The 21,932-nt window shown below is 33.7% G+C and overlaps 3 protein-coding genes across 5 annotated transcripts; 1 reads left to right on the forward strand and 2 right to left on the reverse strand.

Annotated features, from left to right (window-relative positions):
- Window positions 1–5,535, forward strand: LOC140048591 (ubiquitin carboxyl-terminal hydrolase isozyme L3-like). Of its 3 annotated transcripts, none has more exons than XM_072093345.1 (7): window positions 1–142; window positions 400–411; window positions 816–938; window positions 1,262–1,418; window positions 1,813–1,940; window positions 2,426–2,560; window positions 4,286–5,535. In XM_072093345.1, exons 1-7 carry the CDS (start codon window positions 89–91, stop codon window positions 4,376–4,378), a joined length of 702 nt encoding a protein of 233 aa, XP_071949446.1. In that variant the 5' UTR covers window positions 1–88; the 3' UTR covers window positions 4,379–5,535. The 3 variants fall into 3 exon arrangements, with proteins under 3 accessions (XP_071949446.1, XP_071949447.1, XP_071949448.1); XM_072093346.1 differs by lacking the exon at window positions 2,426–2,560 and adding an exon at window positions 2,649–2,777 and having other exon boundaries at window positions 4,286–5,534; XM_072093347.1 differs by lacking the exon at window positions 400–411.
- Window positions 5,536–5,606: 71 nt separating this feature from the next.
- On the reverse strand, window positions 5,607–10,791 carry LOC140048590 (post-GPI attachment to proteins factor 2-like). The gene is made up of 6 exons (XM_072093344.1): window positions 10,691–10,791; window positions 9,035–9,197; window positions 7,563–7,812; window positions 7,348–7,463; window positions 6,984–7,092; window positions 5,607–6,522 (listed from the first exon to the last, which is right to left on the reverse strand). Exons 2-6 carry the CDS (start codon window positions 9,188–9,190, stop codon window positions 6,386–6,388), a joined length of 768 nt encoding a protein of 255 aa, XP_071949445.1. The 5' UTR covers window positions 9,191–9,197; window positions 10,691–10,791; the 3' UTR covers window positions 5,607–6,385.
- A 341-nt stretch (window positions 10,792–11,132) lies between these two features.
- On the reverse strand, window positions 11,133–21,854 carry LOC140049369 (NF-X1-type zinc finger protein NFXL1-like). Its single transcript, XM_072094240.1, has 18 exons — window positions 21,807–21,854; window positions 21,124–21,256; window positions 19,819–20,001; window positions 19,424–19,512; window positions 18,907–19,037; window positions 18,304–18,482; window positions 17,808–17,966; window positions 17,391–17,606; window positions 16,988–17,103; window positions 16,305–16,527; window positions 16,091–16,211; window positions 15,835–15,994; window positions 15,612–15,725; window positions 15,035–15,166; window positions 14,223–14,389; window positions 13,366–13,546; window positions 12,762–12,902; window positions 11,133–12,153 (listed from the first exon to the last, which is right to left on the reverse strand). Exons 2-18 carry the CDS (start codon window positions 21,248–21,250, stop codon window positions 11,989–11,991), a joined length of 2,604 nt encoding a protein of 867 aa, XP_071950341.1. The 5' UTR covers window positions 21,251–21,256; window positions 21,807–21,854; the 3' UTR covers window positions 11,133–11,988.
- Between the last annotated feature and the right edge of the window lie 78 nt (window positions 21,855–21,932).

Raw genomic sequence — 21,932 nt, forward strand, 5'->3', positions numbered from 1 at the left:
CGAGCGAGAAGAGCCAGCCTACAGAGTGTGGTCATTTCCTGACAGTTTATCTCGGCATAAAACTGCTTCATAAAAGCCTAGGCCTAAAATGTCTCAACCACCACAAAAATCACGCTGGCTACCACTAGAATCAAACCCAGATGTGAGTATTTCATGTTAAATTTGTATATAGTATTATGAATTTGAACAATTTTAATAACTCAACTGTATATTACGATTATTCTCGAAGACGTAATTTCGTCACTGTTTTTTTTTTTATTTTGACGGTGTTGAGTTATCATAATTTATAACATAACACCACACCTAAACACAATTTTTTTCTTTTTTAAAATAATATAATACATAATAAAGTATTTGCCAATATACAGTGTGACATTTTTTCTTTATTTCTCTTTTCAGGTAATGAACAAAGTAAGTTGACACTATTTTAAAAAACTGAACTTCCAAGATAAACTTAAATAAACTTAAATAAACTGCCATCATTGATGTAATCACAATTTTGTTTTACCATTTTAGAGTCATTTTTCAGTTCTGAGAGACGGCACGGCTACTAGGCCTATTACTAATTATATAATAAAGTTTCGGTGGTTCTATAATTATGATAAAATTGAACTTTTAGTTTTAGATTCTACGCAGTCTGGAAGCATAATAGGCCCAGGTGGCCTTACGCCAGATCTGATCTACGCTTAGGCGTACTACTACACTGGAGTATGCACAGTAATATAAAATACCTAGGTTATATACCTCTATTATGAAACACTGTAACAAATAAGTATATAGTGTAATTGGATCTAATAATATCTTTTAATTGCTAGTTTGCTCAGAAACTGGGTATGCCAAAAGAGTGGCAGTACGTTGACATCTACAGCTTGGACTTACTCGACATTGTACCCAAACCAGTAGCTGCTGTTCTTATTCTCTTTCCAATTAGTAAGAAGGTAAAAACTAAATTTAAAACTCCTATTATATCGGTGTCAGGAATTCTACTGTGTTTCAGAGGAGTTATACTGTATTTAGAAAAACTACCTTCGTTTCTGTATGATATGTAATCTAAACTTCATTTTTATTGACTATGCCAAAATTATTTTACTGCAGTTACTGCAGTAACTATATTTTGTGCTCTTTAACATGCAATTATTTTGCAAGGTTTTGTTGGTGTAATATTTTTATTTCAGTGACTTGACTCTCAAACTTAAAAAAAATGTAGTTATTTGCAGTATATTCTCCTGTAATATATTTATTAATTAAATTTTACTTGTAGTATGAAGATTTCTGTAAAGAAGAACAGACCAAAATTAAGCAGGATGGCCAGGAAGTTAGCCCAAACTTGATGTTTATTAAGCAGACTATCGGCAATGCTTGTGGAACCATTGCGTTACTTCACTCGATCGCCAATAACACTGAAAAGATGCAGCTAAGTAAGGCATCTTTTAATTGATACCATTTCCATGCAAATAAACTCTCCAAATAAATATGCCTTACTAAAGCTCTGTCTACACTATCAAACTAGTAAATGTGAGATGTGCCAAAATATTGTAGTGATAAGCCCAAATACTGTATGGTAGTGATATCCCCAAATATGGTAGTGATATGACATCATCATGTCCATATATGGGCACATCACATTTTTTTTAAACAAGCATAAAGTTTGATAGTGTAGACAGAGCTTAAGTGATAAGTTAAAGTTTGATCTCCAATATTCCATTAATTCTGCATGTATTTTTTAAAAGCATAATAATCACACATGTTGAATGTGGTTATTGAAAAAATATAAATGTTGACATTATTATTGTTTTTTCCTATCTTTTTCAGGTGGATTTTTAAGCAATTTTATTGAAAAAACAAAGTCAATGACTCCAGAAGAAAGAGCAAGTTTTCTGGAGAGTGATGAGGGCCTTTGTGCCGCCCATGAAGAAAGTGCTCAAGAAGGACAAACTGAGGTAAGTAGGTCTATATTCTCATTCGTACAACCTCCCCCAACCCCCCATAAAAGGAAATAGAAAGATTTGTATTGACTAATAGTACCAGTAGATTTAAGGTTGTAAATTGATAATGTTATTTTTTGCAACTAACTTGTTTAATAATTGGCAGTGAATGATCATCTAAAATTTAAGTGTGTCAAATTGACCTCACACATTGTGTGATATGGTTATAATTTCTATCAGTCTGGAAAAAGAGACTACTACCCTTAATATTAACTAAGACATGAACATCTGGAAAATGAGACTACTATACTATTACCAACCTGAATATTACCTAAGATATGGAAAATGAGACTATTATTACTAGATATTAGTAAATATGGATATCTGGGCTTATAATTGAACATATTTGTATTCACTTTATATTTCAAAATGTTCTTTTTTTTGGAGACATTCTTTTATTATGATTGTAAAATGGTAGAAAGTTAAAACCGTTTTCACAGCCCCCACCTCGTGAAGAACATACTGAACTACACTTTCTAACCCTGGTCTCCAAAGACGGGTACATTTACGAGATGGATGGCCGTAAACAGCACCCAGTTAATCATGGTCCGACCACCGACGAAGGTTTCCTGCAGGTATGGCGCCCTCCCAATATCCGTGCTTCATCATGCATGTTTTTGGTTCTTTTTTTTTTTTTGGTTCTACCCCGCTTTGGTTGTGTAGGCACGGGACGAAGAAGTTAATTTACATTTTATATCATTGGTCCATATGGACGGTCATCTGTATGAAATGGACGGTAGGAAACCTAATCCCATTAATCATGGAAAATCAAGCAAAGAAACGCTACTTGAGGTAATCATTTGACATTTAATACATAGTGCCCTCTTTACACTAACATAACAATTATAGCATTATGCTTGGTTATTAAAATATGTTTATTTATAAATCTCTGTATAAAAGGCTCAAATCCTAGCTCTGCCACTGTATCGGGATTTGTATTCATAGCCGAAAAGTAGTTACTATCACTTTATAAGGGTAGAGAAAGTTTTATTTCTGATGTTAGCATTCAATTCAAAAAATGTTATACAAATATGAATGTTTATGAGTGTAATGGTACAAATAATGGCATGAGGTGAATAATGAAAGGTTATATATCAACGAGGTATCAAATCCTGATACAACATTTATTTAAAAAGCAATAGTATAAACAAAATATTTTTGAAAACGCGAAAAAAAATTTTTTCGTACACAAAAAAGTACTATTGAACGACCTTTCAATAGTGCATACTAGCATGTGACCTACAATCGTCTAATCAAATGACAGGAATTTATTTAGGTGTTAACGTCAACGTTAGTAATATTGATGAGTAATTGTAGCCTAACTTATGTATTTCTATATTTACCATTATACTATTGTGGGTCGTTCTCAGTTAAAAAAATAAATATCCTATTATGCTTTTATTTTAGTTCTTCATCTTCCTTTGTCTTGCAAATAGTACCATGAACAAATTTATTTTGCATGTCCACACCATATATCCATTATAAATCCATATTCATATAATTATGATTATGTTTCTTTATAACACACCTACTGTATTTGTATCAATGATTTTGGATCAAATTTCGTGCATTGTTTTCTCCCATCTCAACGATTGATTCACATGGCCTAACCTTCGACATTTGATTCAAGATGGTACAGTAGGTGGCTGATTGATTGAAAAGGTTATATAAGAACAGTAAGAGTGTTTTGCATTCGTTGAATGGGGGAAATATTTTGAAAGCTTGATAATCTAACAGGATGCTGAGCTCCTGAGATCAAAGGGTACTCTTGGTATTTGTTGCAGCCAGACATAAAGCGTGGTTCCCACTAACGACGCAAGACAAGGACGTAACGCAACGCAAGTGAATTGACCAATCACAAGCGATGGCTTATTCGCTTGTTTCTTTCTTTCTTTATTTACCCATAAATATAAATTATAAACATTGTAATATACAAATAATAATAATTATATCAAGGGATATTGATTGCTAACTGTCTATAAACTTCGCTTGTTATTGGTTAAAACGCTTGCGTTGCGTTTACGTCCTTGCGTTACGTTCTAGTGGGAACCAATCTTATGATCAAAGAACTGTTACAAGTTCCTATCTTGGCAAGGCGAGCTCAGTCTCCTGTTGTTAGATTGCCTTGTTTCTATTCCATATGTGTTCTTTTCCTAGTGTGTTCCTCTCTTCAGAGAGAGGGGCTAATGTTGGTTTATCCAGGTAAGCGACACCACTGTTGATTTGTGCAATTATGTTGTTGCAGTAGAATAATGTTAACATGGTCTCTTATGTTTTTAAAACATATATTTCAAATCCAGGATGCTGCCGCTGTGTGCCAACAATTTATGAATCGTGATAAAGCTGAACTACGGTTTACTCTGATAGCCTTGTCAAAGAACCCGGATTTGTAAGATCACCAAGTTGAAAGCGAGAACTTGACGCTAACGAATCACCTGACTGAAGATATCCAATCGCAGACTGTACTTGTCTTCTACCTAGCAATTGGTGTGTACGCCCCTTCCTTATAAGCTAAAGTTTAAAGCTCTGTCTACACTATCAAACTAGTTTGACATAATATTGTGATGTGCCCAAATATGGTAGTGATATGTTTAAATAGGGTAGTGATATCAGCGAGGTATACCTCCCTGGTGATATGACATCATATGGGCACATTACATTTTTTGTCGCATAAAGTTTGATAGTGTGGACAGAGCTAAAGATAGGACTGGCATTTAGACTATGTCCTGAAAGGTTATGAGATAAACTGGTTCAATGTTCACTCTTAAAGCACAAGTAATTATATCATATTTAAATGACATTTAGCACCGATAATGCTTGTGGAGTCTGCAAAATTTAACCATGTTATGCCAAATAAATGTGTATTTCTTGTGGAATGTGTTAAAATGTCATCTGAAGTAATAATGTTATGCTATTCTGAAGGTAGTAAATATTTGGCACAGTAAATGTGAATTAAACTTATGAAAAGCATAATTCAATTCACAAAATATAAAATCTTTTTGAGAGGTACTGCTTTAAAACTCCCCATATTTAGCTAGATTAAAAAACAGTAAATTAACCAAATTAAACAGTAAAATGTCATTACAGTACACATTTTTGCATTGTAAAATTATTGTGGTTGTGCCTGTATTCAAATTCTGTGATAAAAGTGTTCAGTATATTAATTGGTTATTTTAGCCAATTATCTGAATTAATAAATTTGTCCAATATCATACAGAGGCAACGCTGTAATACAATGTCACATGTGTATCACATGTTACACATTTTTCATAGGCATAACCATGATACAGGTGGCTCATATGATACATACTGTATGTGACACTGTATTACAGAATTAGCATATGATACTGGGAGGAATGATGCCACATGTGGTAGATGCAGTACCTAGAGAATTTTTTTCTATGCAGTATACTTGAGTATAAATACTGTTTCTGTTAAAAAAAGTATGAGTTATAACTTTAAAATACAGTATATCAAGTTTATGACAACAAAATGTATTATTATTTTATATATGAATCAATGTGGTGATATCTGGTTAAAATATTGCTGAAAGCAAAGTTTCAAGAATTGTATAGAAAATGTATGCATTGTTCATTAAATATTGCATTGTAAACAGAAATATTTTGTTGATTGAAAATTTAGGGTTCATTGATCATTGCATAATAATCAAGTCATTTATTTGAATTTCATTTCAATTACAACACTACAAAATAATTTAGCCACTATTTCAGGAAGGAAACTCCACTGCAAAGAAAACCGCCTTTGACCTGAACATGTATTGTTTCAAATAAAAACAATTAAAGTGACATTTCTACAGAACAGACATACATTTTGAACCATAGTAAGGTATCTTTGTGCTTTCCAAAAACCATCATTTACCCTCTATAATTGTATTTTTTTAAATGATTGCATATTTACATTAGTCTAAATATTTCAAATTTAATAATGATAAAATAGTCTTATAAATAAACAAATGCATTTTTTTTTAAATATTCGAAATTATTAAAATTTTAAATGCATAACTTTTAATTTCATTACATAAAATTATTGCACATATGATATTTTGTTATTACATTAAAAAATGTATCAAATTCATTGCATCTGCAGTTTTGATAGATACAAAGGTGTCCTAACGTACAGTATCCTATATGCACCATAATGCATACAACATACCTGTAAAATTTTAAATTATAAAACCACCACATCCCCTCTATAAAATAAATTAAAATAGGGATAGTGTATTAGTAGCAATTTCAATATTTTACACCAACCACTCTGCCAATAGCAACAACAGAAGTTCGTCTTAAAAAATGTCATTAATTTGCGCTACTTAACGATGATCTGACTGACAATATTTCCATTTTATAAAAAGGTTGTAAAAAAGGTAATAAGTTTGATGCTTAATCATAATGGGTTAAAATGTCCTTAGTGCATCCAACTCGAACGTCTCTATCAGCGAAATGGTACGTTACGAGCGAATGAAAGATTATATTGGAGACCACTACGACGTATTCACAGAGAGCAAACATTGTATACACTAAAAAGAGAAAAAAAAAGTATTAATATGAGATAAAAATTGGAATTTTTACAAACAATGTTGCATACATAATTAGGAAAATTCAGATAGAGAGGAGAATTTACTCAATTGCCAAATTTGTATGTAATTTGTATCTGGTAAATACATTTTTTGGAATATTTGCAAAATATTTGTTATCATTTGGGATTTGAACCCACAACTACCAGATTAATAGACTGGTGTTCATATCTGTAGACCACCAACATGTGTTTGATCTATTTCATTTTGAAATATGCCTCACTGTCTACACTAACTTCATGTGACAACAAAATTTGATGTGCCCATATATGTACATGATGATATCACTACCATATTTGGTATATCACTGCCATATTTGGGCACATCACACTTTTTTGTCAAAGACTAAATACACAAAGCAGAGTGTTTTTGTAAAGAACAAATCTTAGGCCATTGATTCTTACCTCCAGCCTCACAATATCGGTTGTGTCGTAAAAAGAAGTAAACAGCTATCAGGCAGCTTAATATATCAAGAGCAAATACACTCATTTTAGAGTATAATGTCCTCTTTTCCTGCAATAATAAACAAAAGGGTATAAACATAGCTATATAATGGAGAAACATGTAATAAATTCAAGCTATCAAATTTCTACCGCAGTTTCCTGGTAGCCTCAACAATTAATAACAGTATAGTTGGTGTTCACTCCTTTTTATGTTGAATTGATTTTAAACTATGTTATGTGAACTTAAAAAGAAATAATTGATTAAAATGTATATCATATTATTAAATAAAATTAAAATTAATAATTAATTAAAATAAATACTTACACTGATGATATTCTCAGAGTCGGAATATTTGATATATTTCTTATACATGACGCATATACAGAGCATAAATAGCATAGACGATGCTTGGAACACTAAAAAGAGCATTTCATGCACCTCTGAAAATAAATAAAAAATAAATTTACAATTTTAAGTTAATTTCTTGTTTGGTCAAGGATATTTTGATTTAAATAACATTAAAAATATGTGTACAGTACCTTTCAATTCTCTAGATGATATATAAGTTAACCCAATCAACGATAAGTTTTCCAAAACTTCAAAAAATATACACAAAATGCATAGAAACTTGTATCTTGCATTGGCTCTGGAGTAGTTGTAGAAATACATAAAGTGCATGAAGGCTAAAGCAAGACGTGTAGGGCTGCAGAGTGCAATCGCTATCCTCCACACGTAACACGATGGTTCGATAGATATAGCTGCACTCACTGATGGAAGGTAGTTTGCGACCTATTAGCATAAAAAAAATGTTTAATTTTTAAATACCGGTAGGGAGATTGATAACATTTAATTTTAAAGATATATTGTCTTCATGAAAAACTATTAAACACATTTTTGTTATTGATTTTAATGTCACAATATTCACTTTGACCAAAAACTGGATGGAAATAAAAAATGATTTACCTAAAAAAAATGTAATTTAAAGCAAAGAATGCTTAAATTGTCTGTCAGAAAATGAATTTTTGGTTAAAATTAATTATTTTTGAAATAATTTTTTTTTCTACAGAAGTGAATAACTTTATTAAAACTGCAAAATGGTCTATTAAAAGTCTGATTTTAGTAATCTTCAGTTTTCATATTTTTGGGGGAAAATACATCTTTAATATTTTAATAGTCTGTCAAAAATAGCAGTTCATAATAGGGGGATCTGGTTGTGGTCATGTTATGTGGCTTACTAAAGCATCAATAGTACAAGGGTTGGGCCAAAATCGATGTAGCATTTTACATAAAATTTAGTGAGGGGGGAGGGAGAACATCATACTTCAGGGTGGGCCTAGCCAGTTTTATCAATTTAACTAGTGAAAATAAATTGCAATGTCAAGCTCTCACTATTGAACTTTATGTGACAAAAAAATGTGATATGCCTAAACATGATGATGTCATACCACATACCACATATGGGCACATCACTACCATATTTGGGCACACAAACTGTCAAACTAGTTTGATAGTGTAGACAGAGCTTAAGTCATTTAAATTCCCAAAGAATGAAATGAATCAATATACAACAATAAAAGTTCCAGGTTAAAGGCAACCAAAACAATGGAAAAGGTTTTTTGAATAATTCATTACAGTTCATATTGGTGAAAAGGACTAGAAATATTATAGAACTTCTTCTGTGTACTTGATCTCACAATTGTTCACATCAATTAACGTTTAAGCTCTGTCTACACTATTAAACTAGTTTGACAGGTTGTGTGCCCAAAACAACTGTGATGCACCGAAATATAGTAGTGATATGACATCATCATGTCCTTATATGTGCACATCACATTTTGTTGTCACATAAAGTTTGATAGTGTAGACAGAACTTTACAGAAGAGAAGGATTAACCTATTATATAGGTGCCTTTGTAGATAGAAAAGAATGGGCTAGTTATACTGTAGTACTGTAACCCATCTGAATAAACAAATTGTAGAGTTATGTTATTTTTTTTGCCATTCACTTTTACCTTACAATGTGTTCCTATTGCACTTTCGTAGTTGTACACCATCGCTAACCAAATAGAAAGAAAGAAGCTGACGAGCATAGTTGCTGAAGTTGCGACTATTACAGTTTTTATCGACAATATAACAATACCGTTACTTTGCTGTTTCACCCTCAACATCTTCACTCTGAAAGGAGAAGTTAAAGTTTGCTCTGTCTCCTCTAAAGCTCTGACTACACTATCAAACTAGTGTGATGTTCCTAAATATGGTAGTGATATTCCCAAATATAGTAGTGAATATGACATCATCATGTCCATATATGTACACACATATTTTTTGTCACATAAAGTTTTCTAGTGAAGACAGAGTTTAGAAAAAAATCTACATTCAAATGATATTATGCGACCTACCTTGTTTTTTTACAATCCTGTCACACTTGAGAAATTTTTTAGCTGCATAAAATGTATTGTTTACGTATTTTATGAAACCCTATCAAACAATGTAACAATTGGCGCATAAGATTGTAATTTCATTTTATGGATATAGTTACCGTCCATTATAACAGAGTACTCTTTCAAATGCTAAGTACATACTCAACGCGGTTTGCGTTATTCAAGTTTACCATTCCATAGAAGAATTTTTCATTGAGCACAAAACAATTTGGCACAATTAATTATATATGGTTATTTGTACATTACATTATTATTTAAAAAGTACTATACTGAAAATGCAATCCAGTCCAAAAAAAACTAACTAAAAAATAATGAAGATAAATATTTATTTGTAGATGTATTACCTACTCTCCATCCCTTTTCCAATTTTACTTTTTCAAATATAACGTGGCTATTTTATATTTTATATGGCCCAAAGAAGTTTAGTTGATCTGGCCTCCTGTGGTCAATAAGTTAACTGAACTAAAAATTTAAAAAAAAATGTTGCATCCTCCCCTGTTTATTTACTGTAATATTAATTAGCATTTTAATGTAATTGTGAGTGGGTGAGTGAGTGGCCGAGCGGTTAAGACAGTGGAACCGTAATTACGTAGCCATAAAATTGGCAGGAGTTCGAGGCTCACTCACTTCTGGTGGTAGAACGAGTCTTCTCGGATAAGGACTATAAACCGTAGGTCCAGTGTACACATCTAGCTCGTGTGCACTTTAAATAACCTAGTACATCTTTCGAGACGAGTAGGGGTTACCCCAGCCACTGATCATCAACTGGGCCCTCTGGGAGACCAGTCTTTGACTGAAGAGGTTAACTTACCCAGTATAAATATATATTTCAATCAATTGTGTTGTTTGAATAAAATCGTCCATGATATAAAAAATAATAAAGTCAATACTCAGTATAGCCAATACCACCAAATATACTCTTACATTTGTTTTAATGACTGTACTATTAATTATAAATGCAACCTGCATTACCGCATAATGAGGCCATAAATGAATAAATCATCGAGTACAGTGAGAATAAAGCAATACATGATTAGCAATTAGCAATTCAATATCAAATCAACGGTATCTCTCAGCATGGATACGCCGAGGCCGGTGCAGCCAGCCATGTTCTCACCACAGCCAGCTAAGCGCGCTGCTAATTATTGGTACCAGACCGAGAAGCTGTTCTCATTGCTCTCGTCGTATCATCTCTCATAAAATCATAAAGGTAGCCATTTTACTCACCTTAGTACTCAATTATATATGGAACAGCAAGTAGTTTTAACGTTGTATGACTAGAACAGTTTCTACCGGCATATAGTACATGAATATTTAATATGAATAAGCATACTATCAAACTGCAGTACTCTAACTCACAAAGTCACAGATAAATCAATAACATAAAACGGTCACGCATAACTGAGCACGGATAGTTTCATTGTTTACCTGCTGATAAGGGGAACTCCCTTTGAGGTGTTGCGTCATAACGGAACCTGGTTTTTTTCCTAGGCAGGACAATTTTGCACGCTTTGAAGCCATTGGAGCACAATGTGCACTAACCGAAAATAGTATGCACGAATTCACGTGTATAACAATTTCTTTTATTGGACGCTCAAATTCATATTTCATAATAGTAAACCTATGCTACATATGAAAAGACAATTACACAAAACATGTAGGCCTATGATATTATGTTTATTATGTTCACAAATTTGATTTGGCTTTCAATATAATATGTGAAATGAATGAATTCAACCTATTAAAATAATTATTTGAAACACAAGAATTTGATTCAAACCTCAATTTACTATTTGATAGTATTTGACTATAATATTAAAACAAAAATAAAATATTAATTCCCAAATTACTTTATTTTAGATAAATTGCACCTGAATGATAAAGAAAATAATAATGCTATAAGAAATTACTCACAAACATGGAATACAATGAACTATAGTACTAATGACTGATTGATGAATACAAGTAACAAATAGCAACAAACTGATTCTCGAACTGAACCATTTCAATAATACAAGCATGGTACTGTACCTCTAAACCACTAACAATACTGTGTGGTAATTTAGTAACACATCAGCAAGAACTATCACTTAGTGTAATATAATTTCCAATATTCATGACTTTTGGTACTATTTGCATTTTGTGCATATTTAAGTTAATTTGCATATTATAAGTGCATTTGCATATGCAGGAGATACAAGACTAGTGTAATTTAAATATTCATTTAACAATAAAGTACATCCTTATGTAAGTACAAAGTATAAAGAAATAGCTAAAAGAAGTGCAGAACATGAACACTGAGATTAAAACATGTAGCTATGAAATAATGTTCATTTCCTAGTATTTACTGCCATTTTGTATAAAGCTCTGTGTACACGATCAAACTAGTTTGACAACAAAACTGTGATGTGCCCAAATATGGTAGTGATATGACATCATCATGTCTATATATGGGCACATCACATTTTTTTAACCACATAAGTTTGATAGTGTAGACAGAGCTTAATAAGTGTGAAATATAAAATTTACATCTGCATAAGATAAAGACTAAACAGCAACGCCAACGCTAAGACAATGCCAATTGGCAAATATTTGTTCTTCCACCATGGGGTCATCTCAAGCTCTTCCATTTTTCTTCGTCTATGTTTCTTGCCTTTGTTCATCACTCGATTATATTCTTCTTCATCTCGCTAAAATAGTAAAGAATAAATTATATTCAAATAAACAATCAATATTCTAAAGCTCTGTCTACACTATCAAACTACTTTGACAAAAAAAGTGTAATGTGCCCAAATATGGTAGTGATATGACACCATCATGTCCATTATGGGCACATCATATTTGTTGTCACATAAAGTTTGATAGTGTAGACAGAGCTTAAGCAAATATATGAGCAATATATGTAAAATATAATGTAGAGGTACATTATCAGTGAGTAGCAGAAGATTTGTACCTACACCCAGTGGCATAACAGCTATGAGCACTCACTGGCTAAACCCAGGGGATCTGAGCAGATACCAGAGGAAACAAACAATATGTTGAAAAATGCTGAACACATCTAAAGCTTGGTCTACACTATCAAATTTTATGTGACACAAAAAATGTGATGTGCCATATATGACATGATGATGTCATATTCGGGCCCATCACAATTTTTTTGTCAAACTAGTTTGATAGTGTAGACAGAGCTTAAGGCTTCCAGTCTAGCAGGGCCACTTGAGGGTTTCAGAACAAGGGGCCACTTCCTACACACTAAGCCTCTATTTCTAATTCTTTATTCGTTTAATATTACAATTACCATTTGTTGTCGTTGTTTTTCCATTTCTTTCTTCAATTCCTCCTCTTCTCTCAGTTTTTTCTGTTTTTCAAGCACTTCTCTACAGTGGTCATCACACTCTAATCTTGCTTCTTTGGATTCAACGAGCGGACATGGAAAATTCTTTAAAAAACAAATTAATTAAATTATTATTAAAAACTAATTATTATAAAAATATTTAAAAAGAAAAAACATTTAAAGATATATTGTTCCCCTGAAAAAATAGTTTTTAACATTTTTTTTAATATGCCATTTTAATGTCACTTTGACCAAAAATTACATGGGAAACAAATTATTCACCTGAAAAAATTAAAAAATGCAAAAAATAGTCAATTGAAGTTTTAACCAAACACCAAAAATTGAAAAAAAATGTCATTGAATATGTCTGTTTAGAGTGAAATTAAAATTTGTGATTGTTTTTTTAAATATGGAAGTGAATAACTTCAATAAAACAGCAAAATTGGCCTATTTAAAGTCTGATTTTATAAATCTTTATTTTCTCATGATGTTGGAGGAAAATACATCTTTAAATGTCCTTGTTTCCATAGTTATCTGAAAGACATATCTACACAAAAATAATATTCACCTTTTTTCGTCTCTTGCATGGACATTTAAGAGGCTTCTTTCCGGTACATTCAGTTGGGAGAGCACAGTCACCACTATGGCATTGTTTACTGCATAGATGGCCACAAGACATCATTTCAGGGCATGGCCCTTTGCAGGACTGCTTCTCATCTCTTTCAACTTTAGAAGCATTTGTCCACTCACTAGCACAAACATAAGAAAACATTATATAATATTTAAAAGAAAAACTGTGCCCACCTATGTAAACCTTCTGATGGTTATAGATTCCATATAAAAAGTAATTGTAAACAATTTAATATGAATGTGACATTTTCAAACATCATGCAGAAAACATAGCTGACCCATATAGTCCCCAAATCATATTTTCTTATAATTATATTTTGCATACAAATTATAGTAAAGTATAAATACACAATGCATTTTAAAGTTTTTTTTTTATAGTGTTGCATTCTAAAACTCTGTCTACACTATCAAACGTTGTGAAAAAAAGTGTGATGTGGTAGTGATATGACATGATCGTGTCTATATATGGGCACATAACATTTTGTTGTCACATGAAGTTTGATAGTGTAGACAGAACTTTAGAGTACAACACTATCAAACACCATGCAAACATTGATAAAGAAACTGGCACCATGGATAACAGATGAAAATCTACGTACCTACAATTAACATAGACCAACATGTTACGACAGTGACATCTCATCTTGTTACTCTTCTCACAAGTTGGACATAACATTTTGTTGTCACATGAAGTTTGATAGTGTAGACAGAGCTTTAGAGTACAACACTATCAAACACCATGCAAACATTGATAAAGAAACTGGCACCATGGATAACAGATGAAAATCTACGTACCTACAATTAACATAGACCAACATGTTACGACAGTGACATCTCATCTTGTTACTCTTCTCACAAGTTGGACATGGCGTTGAATGACACGGCATCCTGCACTTATGAGGGCAGTCTTGTGGTCGTGGCTTCGAACATTTCTCTTCACATGGCATACATTCAGATCCTGCCTGAAAAATATTATTGCTATTTACTATGAATTCTAGTCTAAGTCTGTTGATCTAGTACCATTTAGAAACCTGTTAAAATTGTATGTGCTGTCTACATTCTGACAGCTCTGTCTACACTATTAAACTAGTTTGACAAAAAAAGTGTGATATGCCCAAATATGGTAGTGATATGACATCATCGTGTCCACATATGGGCACATCAAATTGTTTGTGACATAAGTCTACACTACCAAACTTTATGGGACAACGAAAATGTGATATGCCCAAATATGGTAGTGACATCGTTATTGAGTCACTTTAAGTCACTACTCAAAACTCACCTTTTCTGATTTTTTTCTACAGCGCCATGAGCAATGAATGTTGGAATGGCGCTATATAAATCGAACGATTGATTGATTGATTGATTGATATGACATCATGTCCATATACTGTACACCAAATTTGTTGTGACATAAGTCTACACTATCAAACTTTAGGTGACAACATACACTATAAAATATATGGACATGATGTCATATCACTACCATATTTAAGCATATTATCACTACCATCAAACTTTTTTTGTCAAACTAGCTTGATAATGTGGACAGAGCTATAAAAGGAAAACTAGAAACCTTACAAAAAACAATACGATCGTAGACTTACTGTATCCTCATTTATTGCACCAGTTACAATGTGACATTCCAATTGACAATAATGATTGCCACATGGTAAAAACCGGTTACATGTCCTCTTACAAGAAAACCTTCCAGACCGTGAACAGGGTAGTTGCTGTGTCTGAAATATGAATGAATATAGAAATAGGTTATTGTAATAGAATTTCTTTGAGACACCTCTATTCAAGGGACAGCCTTATTGAAGGCGAAAGTTTCAAGTCATGAAACAAGTAACTAGTAATATATGTTTTAACAGTCAACCTAGATTCAGGGGACACCTCGATCAAGGGGACACATCTATAAAGGGGACACATCTATAAAGGGGACACCTGGATTCAGGGGACACCTCTATTAAGGGGACACTCTGTTGGGTCCTGAAGGTGTCCCCTTAATAGAGCTTTTACTGTAGTTGAATGCTACAAAATTTTTATCAGTATATAACATTTAAAGACCACTAACCATTTCCCAATCTGTGACTTGTGGTAAAATATGCGCATTGTTGCAGTTAAAATTTTATATGTATTATATTTTATAAAACAGTTTTAAAATAGAACAATATTTCCTACCTCATGTAATCCAAAGCATTGTATTGGTACAGGATACATGCAGGGTGGACATGGGAAGGCTACCTGCTTGAACTGTACTTCAGGTTGCTTCTCCCATGGGCCAGCAGGCCGGGGCTAGGGAAACAAATGGTTAGATAAAGTAGTCGATATAACTTAAATATTAAACAATACTACTATTATGTAAATTAAATAACATAAATAACTGAATACCAAAGAATGTTACCCTTTGTTCCACATGTTTTACCGTGACATCATCATGACATGCAGCTGGACAAGAGTGACCACAAGTTAGTTGATTGTTACACAGCTGTCTACAAGGTGGACACCGGCCAAAGTGACAATGATGTCGCTCCCGTTTGACATGGTGACAGTTTGGAGGTGTGCTAAAAATAAAAGAAAAGTATTGTGTTTACTTTAGTATTGTCAATATTTCATTTTGTACTTTTATCAAATATACCAAATTATTTAAAGTCCTTTACCTGCACGGCTGTTTACAGCGTGGTGGTTTTGTGGCTCGATCCATACCACAGCGAACTTTCAGAACTGTCTGGTTGCAGTTACATGAGATTTTGGATATTTCACGACAGGGATAACATAGGCCTGTAATAATAAGAAAACTCCTATTCTCAAACAGCATTGTGTTGTGAAGTTTACCCTCTAGTAGTTTAATAATATCTCTATGGGTTTACCCACCTTTGTGACACTTGGCTAAACATTTATGATTTCTACAAGTGAGGTTGCGTCCACAAGGCTGCTCACACGGCGGACAATGGTTGTCACAACACTTCCGTTTACACTGATGGCGGCCACAATTTCGAACCACTGAGCATTTGACATCGCACAGAAACGTTTTAGCACAAGGAACAGACTTCTCTTTATGGCCACAGCGACATTTCTTTACCGTCATTTGGCGACACTGTATACAGAAATTTTTAAAAGGCACAATTGAAACGCTAAACATTTCTAATATCTGAAATTTAATCGGATTTCAATCTAAAATTGTAAAGAGAATTTATTTTGAGGTTAATTTTAATAACCTATTAGGGGTCCTCGACAGGAATGATGCTCACCCAGGTTTATGCAAAAACAACAAAACTCACACAAAGAACCTGGTGAAATCATTCCTAAGCAAGTTTCTTTGTCAGATAGGCGAATGTTTCGAGACACTAATACAACTATATAGGATTTAACTCAAAATTCATTTTATACAGTAGAGCCTCTATTCAGGGAAACTTCTTTGTATAATGAATGGGAGAGGGAAAATATCTATCACTACGACTAACCAGTATTCAGAGGACACCTTCAATAAGGGGACAGGGTTATCTCCTTAATAAGGGGACAGGTTTATCTCCTTAATAGTGTACTACTGTACTCACATCTTCACATGGTCCTTTATGACATCTTGAAGTACATGTATGCAGACCACATTCAAGAAGTTGATTACATGTATCACCACATGTAGGTACATCTTCTGTACAAGGTAATTGATACTCTGTAATATAAATGATATTTGAAGGAAAGAGTAAGTTAATGAATGTGGTGGAGGAAGGAAATGACAGACTGCTGCCAATAAATCTTGCTGGAGGAAAGAAATGATAGACTACTGCCACTAAATCTTGCTGGAGGAAAGCAATGACAGACTGCTGCCACTAAATCTTTCTGGAGGAAAGCAATGACAGACTGCTGCCAAGAAATCTTGCTGGAGGAAATAAATGACAGACTGCTGCCAATAAATCTTGCTGGAGGAAAGCAATGACAGACTGCTGCAATGAATCTTACTTGTTTTTCCACAAGGACATGATCTGTTGTCAGCTCTTGGGCAGCTTTCACAGTCCCCTTTGTGGCAGACTTCCTCGCAGGTGTGGTTACCGCAAGAGAGCAATTTTCCACATACTCTGGTACACTGCCACTCTAAGGCATCGCATGACTTAAGAGCAACGGATCGACCACACTGACACGAACACCGACTCTGACGTGGACACGGTGGGCACTCTCCTAAAAAAAAAATATAATTTGTTAGTTGAAAGTTAAATATGGACAAAGAATATGCACAGAAAAGTAATAAAAGCAGTAATATTTTCGTTGGCTTTCACACTGGTAAAAGGCTATTATCAACTGCTTATTTGGTTTTTAAATATCGTATGCCCTAAAATATGTTGACATCAGTGTCAAGGGCATATTAAAAGAATTACTGACCTGCATGGCAAAGAGTATCACATGTGTGACCACATTGTAATTTAGTGGCACATTTTTTACCACATGACCATTGTCTTGCAGAGCAACGCTTCTGAGTTGGCGGTTCACGGCCACAGAAACAAGATGTACGCACTGTCTTTGGACACGGAGGGCAAGCACCTGTAAATATATAGGTTTTATGCAATAGTTACAACAGAGTTGGTTTCAAACCCTGTCACATGTCAGGATTTTTCCTAATGACAAAACATCTGCACTCCCAAAGACTTGTAATAGACTTTGTTTGTAGATCATCTTGTGTATAAGTTTGTCATGTGAACGGGATTGCCACCTTTAAGAAGGATAGTGAATGAATTCGCTTTATGGTTATGGCAATTTGCCTTAAAATATATAAACAAAACAAATAAAATCCTTGTTTATCGAACAGCAAACACATGATTTAACAGTTACAGCATGGGAATCACAAAATAAGAAGAAAGAAAAAGTAAAAAAATATTACCTGGATGGCACAACAGTAGACACTGGTGATCGCAAAGCGGTAGAAGTGGTTTACTACATGTCTGTCCACACGTGTGAGGGGTCAGCCATGGGTCAGGCCTGGGGTCAACTTCCTTTCCACAGTGACAAACATAACGTGATGGACACTCAGAGTCTTTGTACTCATATCGACAATTGGGACTGCAAAACAAAATTAGGATCATTTTTTTTGTCACTACTGGGTAAAGCTCTGTCTACAATATCAAACTATTTTTACAAAAAATGTGATGTGCCCAAATATTGTAGTGATACCCATGTCCATATATGGGCACATTTGTTTTTTCACATAAACTTTGATATTACTGCTGCAAATGTCTAGCTAATAGAAAATTCCATATTTGGCACATTCTTGTGCTTAATGTCCTGTAATACACTAGCATGCTTTAAGGTATGTTCACACTGAGCCCGGATTCCGGTCCTGTGGCCAGAGAAAAATTAGTGCTAGTTACGATTTCCGAGTGCTGCATTCACATACGCATATTATTATGCTGAATGTCCTGCAATACAGCATTCTTTAGTGTTTTAAAATCAATATTAATCTATAATTTGTGTTAACGTCACCTACCAATGCCATAACTTCTCTGCTTCTGGAAAGTTCTCTTCCGAAAGAAAATTCTTTTGAACTGAGCCCTCTCTTGCCCACTTTTGAATGCATTGCAGATGGAGAATACAGTAACAAGTTTTACAGTACCAAATCTATTTTAAAAAAAACACATATATTCAAGAATTGGATTTTCAAAATGTCTCTATTATGGATGCAGAAAATAAAGCTTAAATACATAAATAAATGCTAGGGACACTTTCCCCATGAAACAGGCAACGTATGTTTTAACACTACAGTCAACACCGGGGATCACCCCTATTAATGGGACATTGTTGGGCCTTGGAGGTGTACCCTTAACAGAGGTTCAGTTCTACTGTATGTGTCTGATGCAAGATGATATTAAATAAATAATACTAAAAGCACTAATGTGCCATACTGTATATCCAATAAAACTATGATATTAAAAATGTGTACAATTGTAAAAAATCAGTTCATTATGACAGGTAAAATACAAATTTAGAAATAGGACCAATCCTACCTGTTCTTCTCTTTTAACACTTTCAATACAAATTAGGCAAACTGATTTGTCGTTTTGATTCCCATGAAATTGTTGTTTCTGAGTTGCTCCTACAGAGAAAAAGTAAATATAATACATGTAAATTTTTAAATGACTACAGTAGCAGAGGCTCATTGGCGAAACCAGAGCATTAGCAGCCCAAATGCCTCCTAGGTTAAGGGTCTTTTACACTTGTTCCAGTAAAATTCCAGCACCGGTAAATCAAATCGAACGTCAATGCTTTGTTTTCACTCGGCCACGTGCACATCATTTTAGCGCATCACTGTAAGTGGCAACACATCTTAATTTTTTTAAACAAATAATTGAACAGCAATATTAATGTTTTTAATGCAAAATAAAGTAGAAAAAAGTATTACCTAGGCCCAGTTGTTTGTTGTAATTTTTATATGTAGCCTCCTGAATAACATCATAATTATCCTCATCATCATCTTCAGAAGAGTCGCAATGTTTTTGTACATTCTGTACGGCTTCTCTCGTTTTTTCTGTATTAACATGGCGGTTCAATCCTCCAACGGCTAGTGGTGTTCCATTCCTTTTGTCTGAAACACCAAATATAATTATAATTATTTAAATATGAAGTACAATAATTGTTAGGTATCAGTCAAGTAATAATCTATCAAATGGGGCCTTGCAATCATGGTAAAACAACAAACATTTTTTTTTAAGAAAAACAGATTTTTAAAGTTTGGATAAAAATCATTAAGACAATAATTATTCACATTGGTTTTTACTAAGCAGTGCCTCAGTAGCACCCAGTATTTTGATTTGATTTTATTCGATTTCAACATAAGATTACAAGACAATATGAATACAAACAAATGTACAAGCAAATACATTAAATAAGAAACCAAGGATAGCCTATAAAGTCTAAAGAAAAATAAACTTCATTCCAATGGGGTCCTTTAAAAACAGCATAGACAAAACAGTATATATGTTATGCGCGATTTGAACGATTTGCGCAATTTCAAATTGCGCAATCAAGAAAATCTTTGCGCAATTTTAAATTGCGCTGCACAATTTGTAAATTGCGCAAGATAGTTCTTGCGCAATATGACACCTTTGCGCAATTTGAAAACGAACTGTAAATAGTTCAAGATAGTTCTAGGCCTAGGCAGAGGAGTTTAAAATTTAGTATTTTATTATAAATAAATAAGACCATTTCAATGAAGATAATGTTTAATATTCACTTTTTAAGTTTTTAATATTAGTTTAAGCTAGGCCATGTAACCTAGTCAGTATCAGTAGTCCAGACCCTAGCTAGGCTAGAGTAGTATAGCCGGCCACCCGCGCCGCGCCCGCCTGGTGGAACACCACCGCTTCGTTTTCCTTCGTCGGTTCTTCGACGGTATGCTAACTTATAACAATATTTGCACTACTAAAATAAGGAAATGCGATATTTATCTTTAATTTTGAATCATTCTTAGAAATTACTATAAAAATATGGGTGTGCATGATTTCACAATCTGTCGAAAAACCTTGCGCAATTTGCAGATTACATGCGCAATTTAATACGTTGCTTGCGCAATTTGAAACACATGTTTCAATTCAAATTGCGCAAGGATTTTTTTTGCGCAATTTCAAATTGCGCAAATCGTTCAAATCGCGCATAACATATACATACAAATCAAACATGCATCACAGAATGACAACTGGTACTGTACCTTTGTGGGGATGGTCTCCAAAGGCAGTACTTATGTTATTTGCGGTCACATTTGTATCCCTAGACCTTCCTCTGCCACGTCCAGCCTTTCCACGGCCCAGAAAAGAATAGGTTGATGGGTCAGTCATCTTTATCTGGTGATAGGAACAGTTGTTTGTCTAGTATTATATCACACAGTAGTGCAGTATACTGTACCTTATTAGCATGTTATTGCATTATAGATTCTATATTAAATAAAATATTGATGTTTTTTATATTTTACAATAATCTAATCATTATGTTAATCAAAATTAAGAGTCATAATTAATCATGGAGGTACAAAATAAATGTATTTATTTTCATTATTTATTTATTACCTCCATGCATGCAGCACAGTACAGATGATTGGTCCTCTCTTTTAATACTCTACACACTACTGTACTCAGGCTAGACTACTCACTCAGGCCGCAGGCTGATCGACTCTCTAGGCTACTGTATACTTTATGCTAGGCCTATTATAGGCCTGTAGGCCTAGCTAGGCTAGGCCCTAGAGCTAGTAGTAGGCCCACTACACAAACATACAGCTCAGCAGACTGCTGACGCTGGCTGCTATTCTATTAAATTTGTTTACAAATAATTATATCATAGATTAGGCCCTACTCATATATTACTAACAAAATTACTATTTATTTATTAAATAACCACCTGTTTTCATAGAAGCAAGAAAATACCAGCATTGCCATTATGTTGACGTTTGACAACGAAATGAATGAGAAAAAAAGAAAGTGAACGACCGGGAACAGTTTATGAGTTACGCCCTCATTACAAAAT

Source organism: Antedon mediterranea, chromosome 5 (genome assembly GCF_964355755.1).
Source record: "Antedon mediterranea chromosome 5, ecAntMedi1.1, whole genome shotgun sequence".
Lineage (NCBI taxonomy): Eukaryota > Metazoa > Echinodermata > Crinoidea > Comatulida > Antedonidae > Antedon > Antedon mediterranea.

Excerpts from the sequence above, each read along its gene's own strand:
- LOC140048591 (XM_072093345.1), top strand. The coding sequence starts at position 89 with ATGTCTCAACCACCACAAAAATCACGCTGGCTACCACTAGAATCAAAC. Across the intron at positions 1,419-1,812 it reads CACTGAAAAGATGCAGCTAA|GTGGATTTTTAAGCAATTTT; the intron begins GTAAGGCATCTT and ends TATCTTTTTCAG. Across the intron at positions 2,561-4,285 it reads CCGACGAAGGTTTCCTGCAG|GATGCTGCCGCTGTGTGCCA; the intron begins GTATGGCGCCCT and ends TTTCAAATCCAG.
- LOC140048590 (XM_072093344.1), bottom strand. The coding sequence starts at position 9,190 with ATGTTGAGGGTGAAACAGCAAAGTAACGGTATTGTTATATTGTCGATA. Across the intron at positions 7,464-7,562 it reads ATCATCTAGAGAATTGAAAG|AGGTGCATGAAATGCTCTTT; the intron begins GTACTGTACACA and ends ATTTATTTTCAG. Across the intron at positions 7,093-7,347 it reads ACTCTGAGAATATCATCAGT|GAAAAGAGGACATTATACTC; the intron begins GTAAGTATTTAT and ends TTATTATTGCAG.
- LOC140049369 (XM_072094240.1), bottom strand. The coding sequence starts at position 21,250 with ATGACTGACCCATCAACCTATTCTTTTCTGGGCCGTGGAAAGGCTGGA. Across the intron at positions 14,390-15,034 it reads GTGCAATAAATGAGGATACA|GCAGGATCTGAATGTATGCC; the intron begins GTAAGTCTACGA and ends AATATTTTTCAG. Across the intron at positions 12,154-12,761 it reads AAAAACAACGACAACAAATG|CGAGATGAAGAAGAATATAA; the intron begins GTAATTGTAATA and ends TTACTATTTTAG.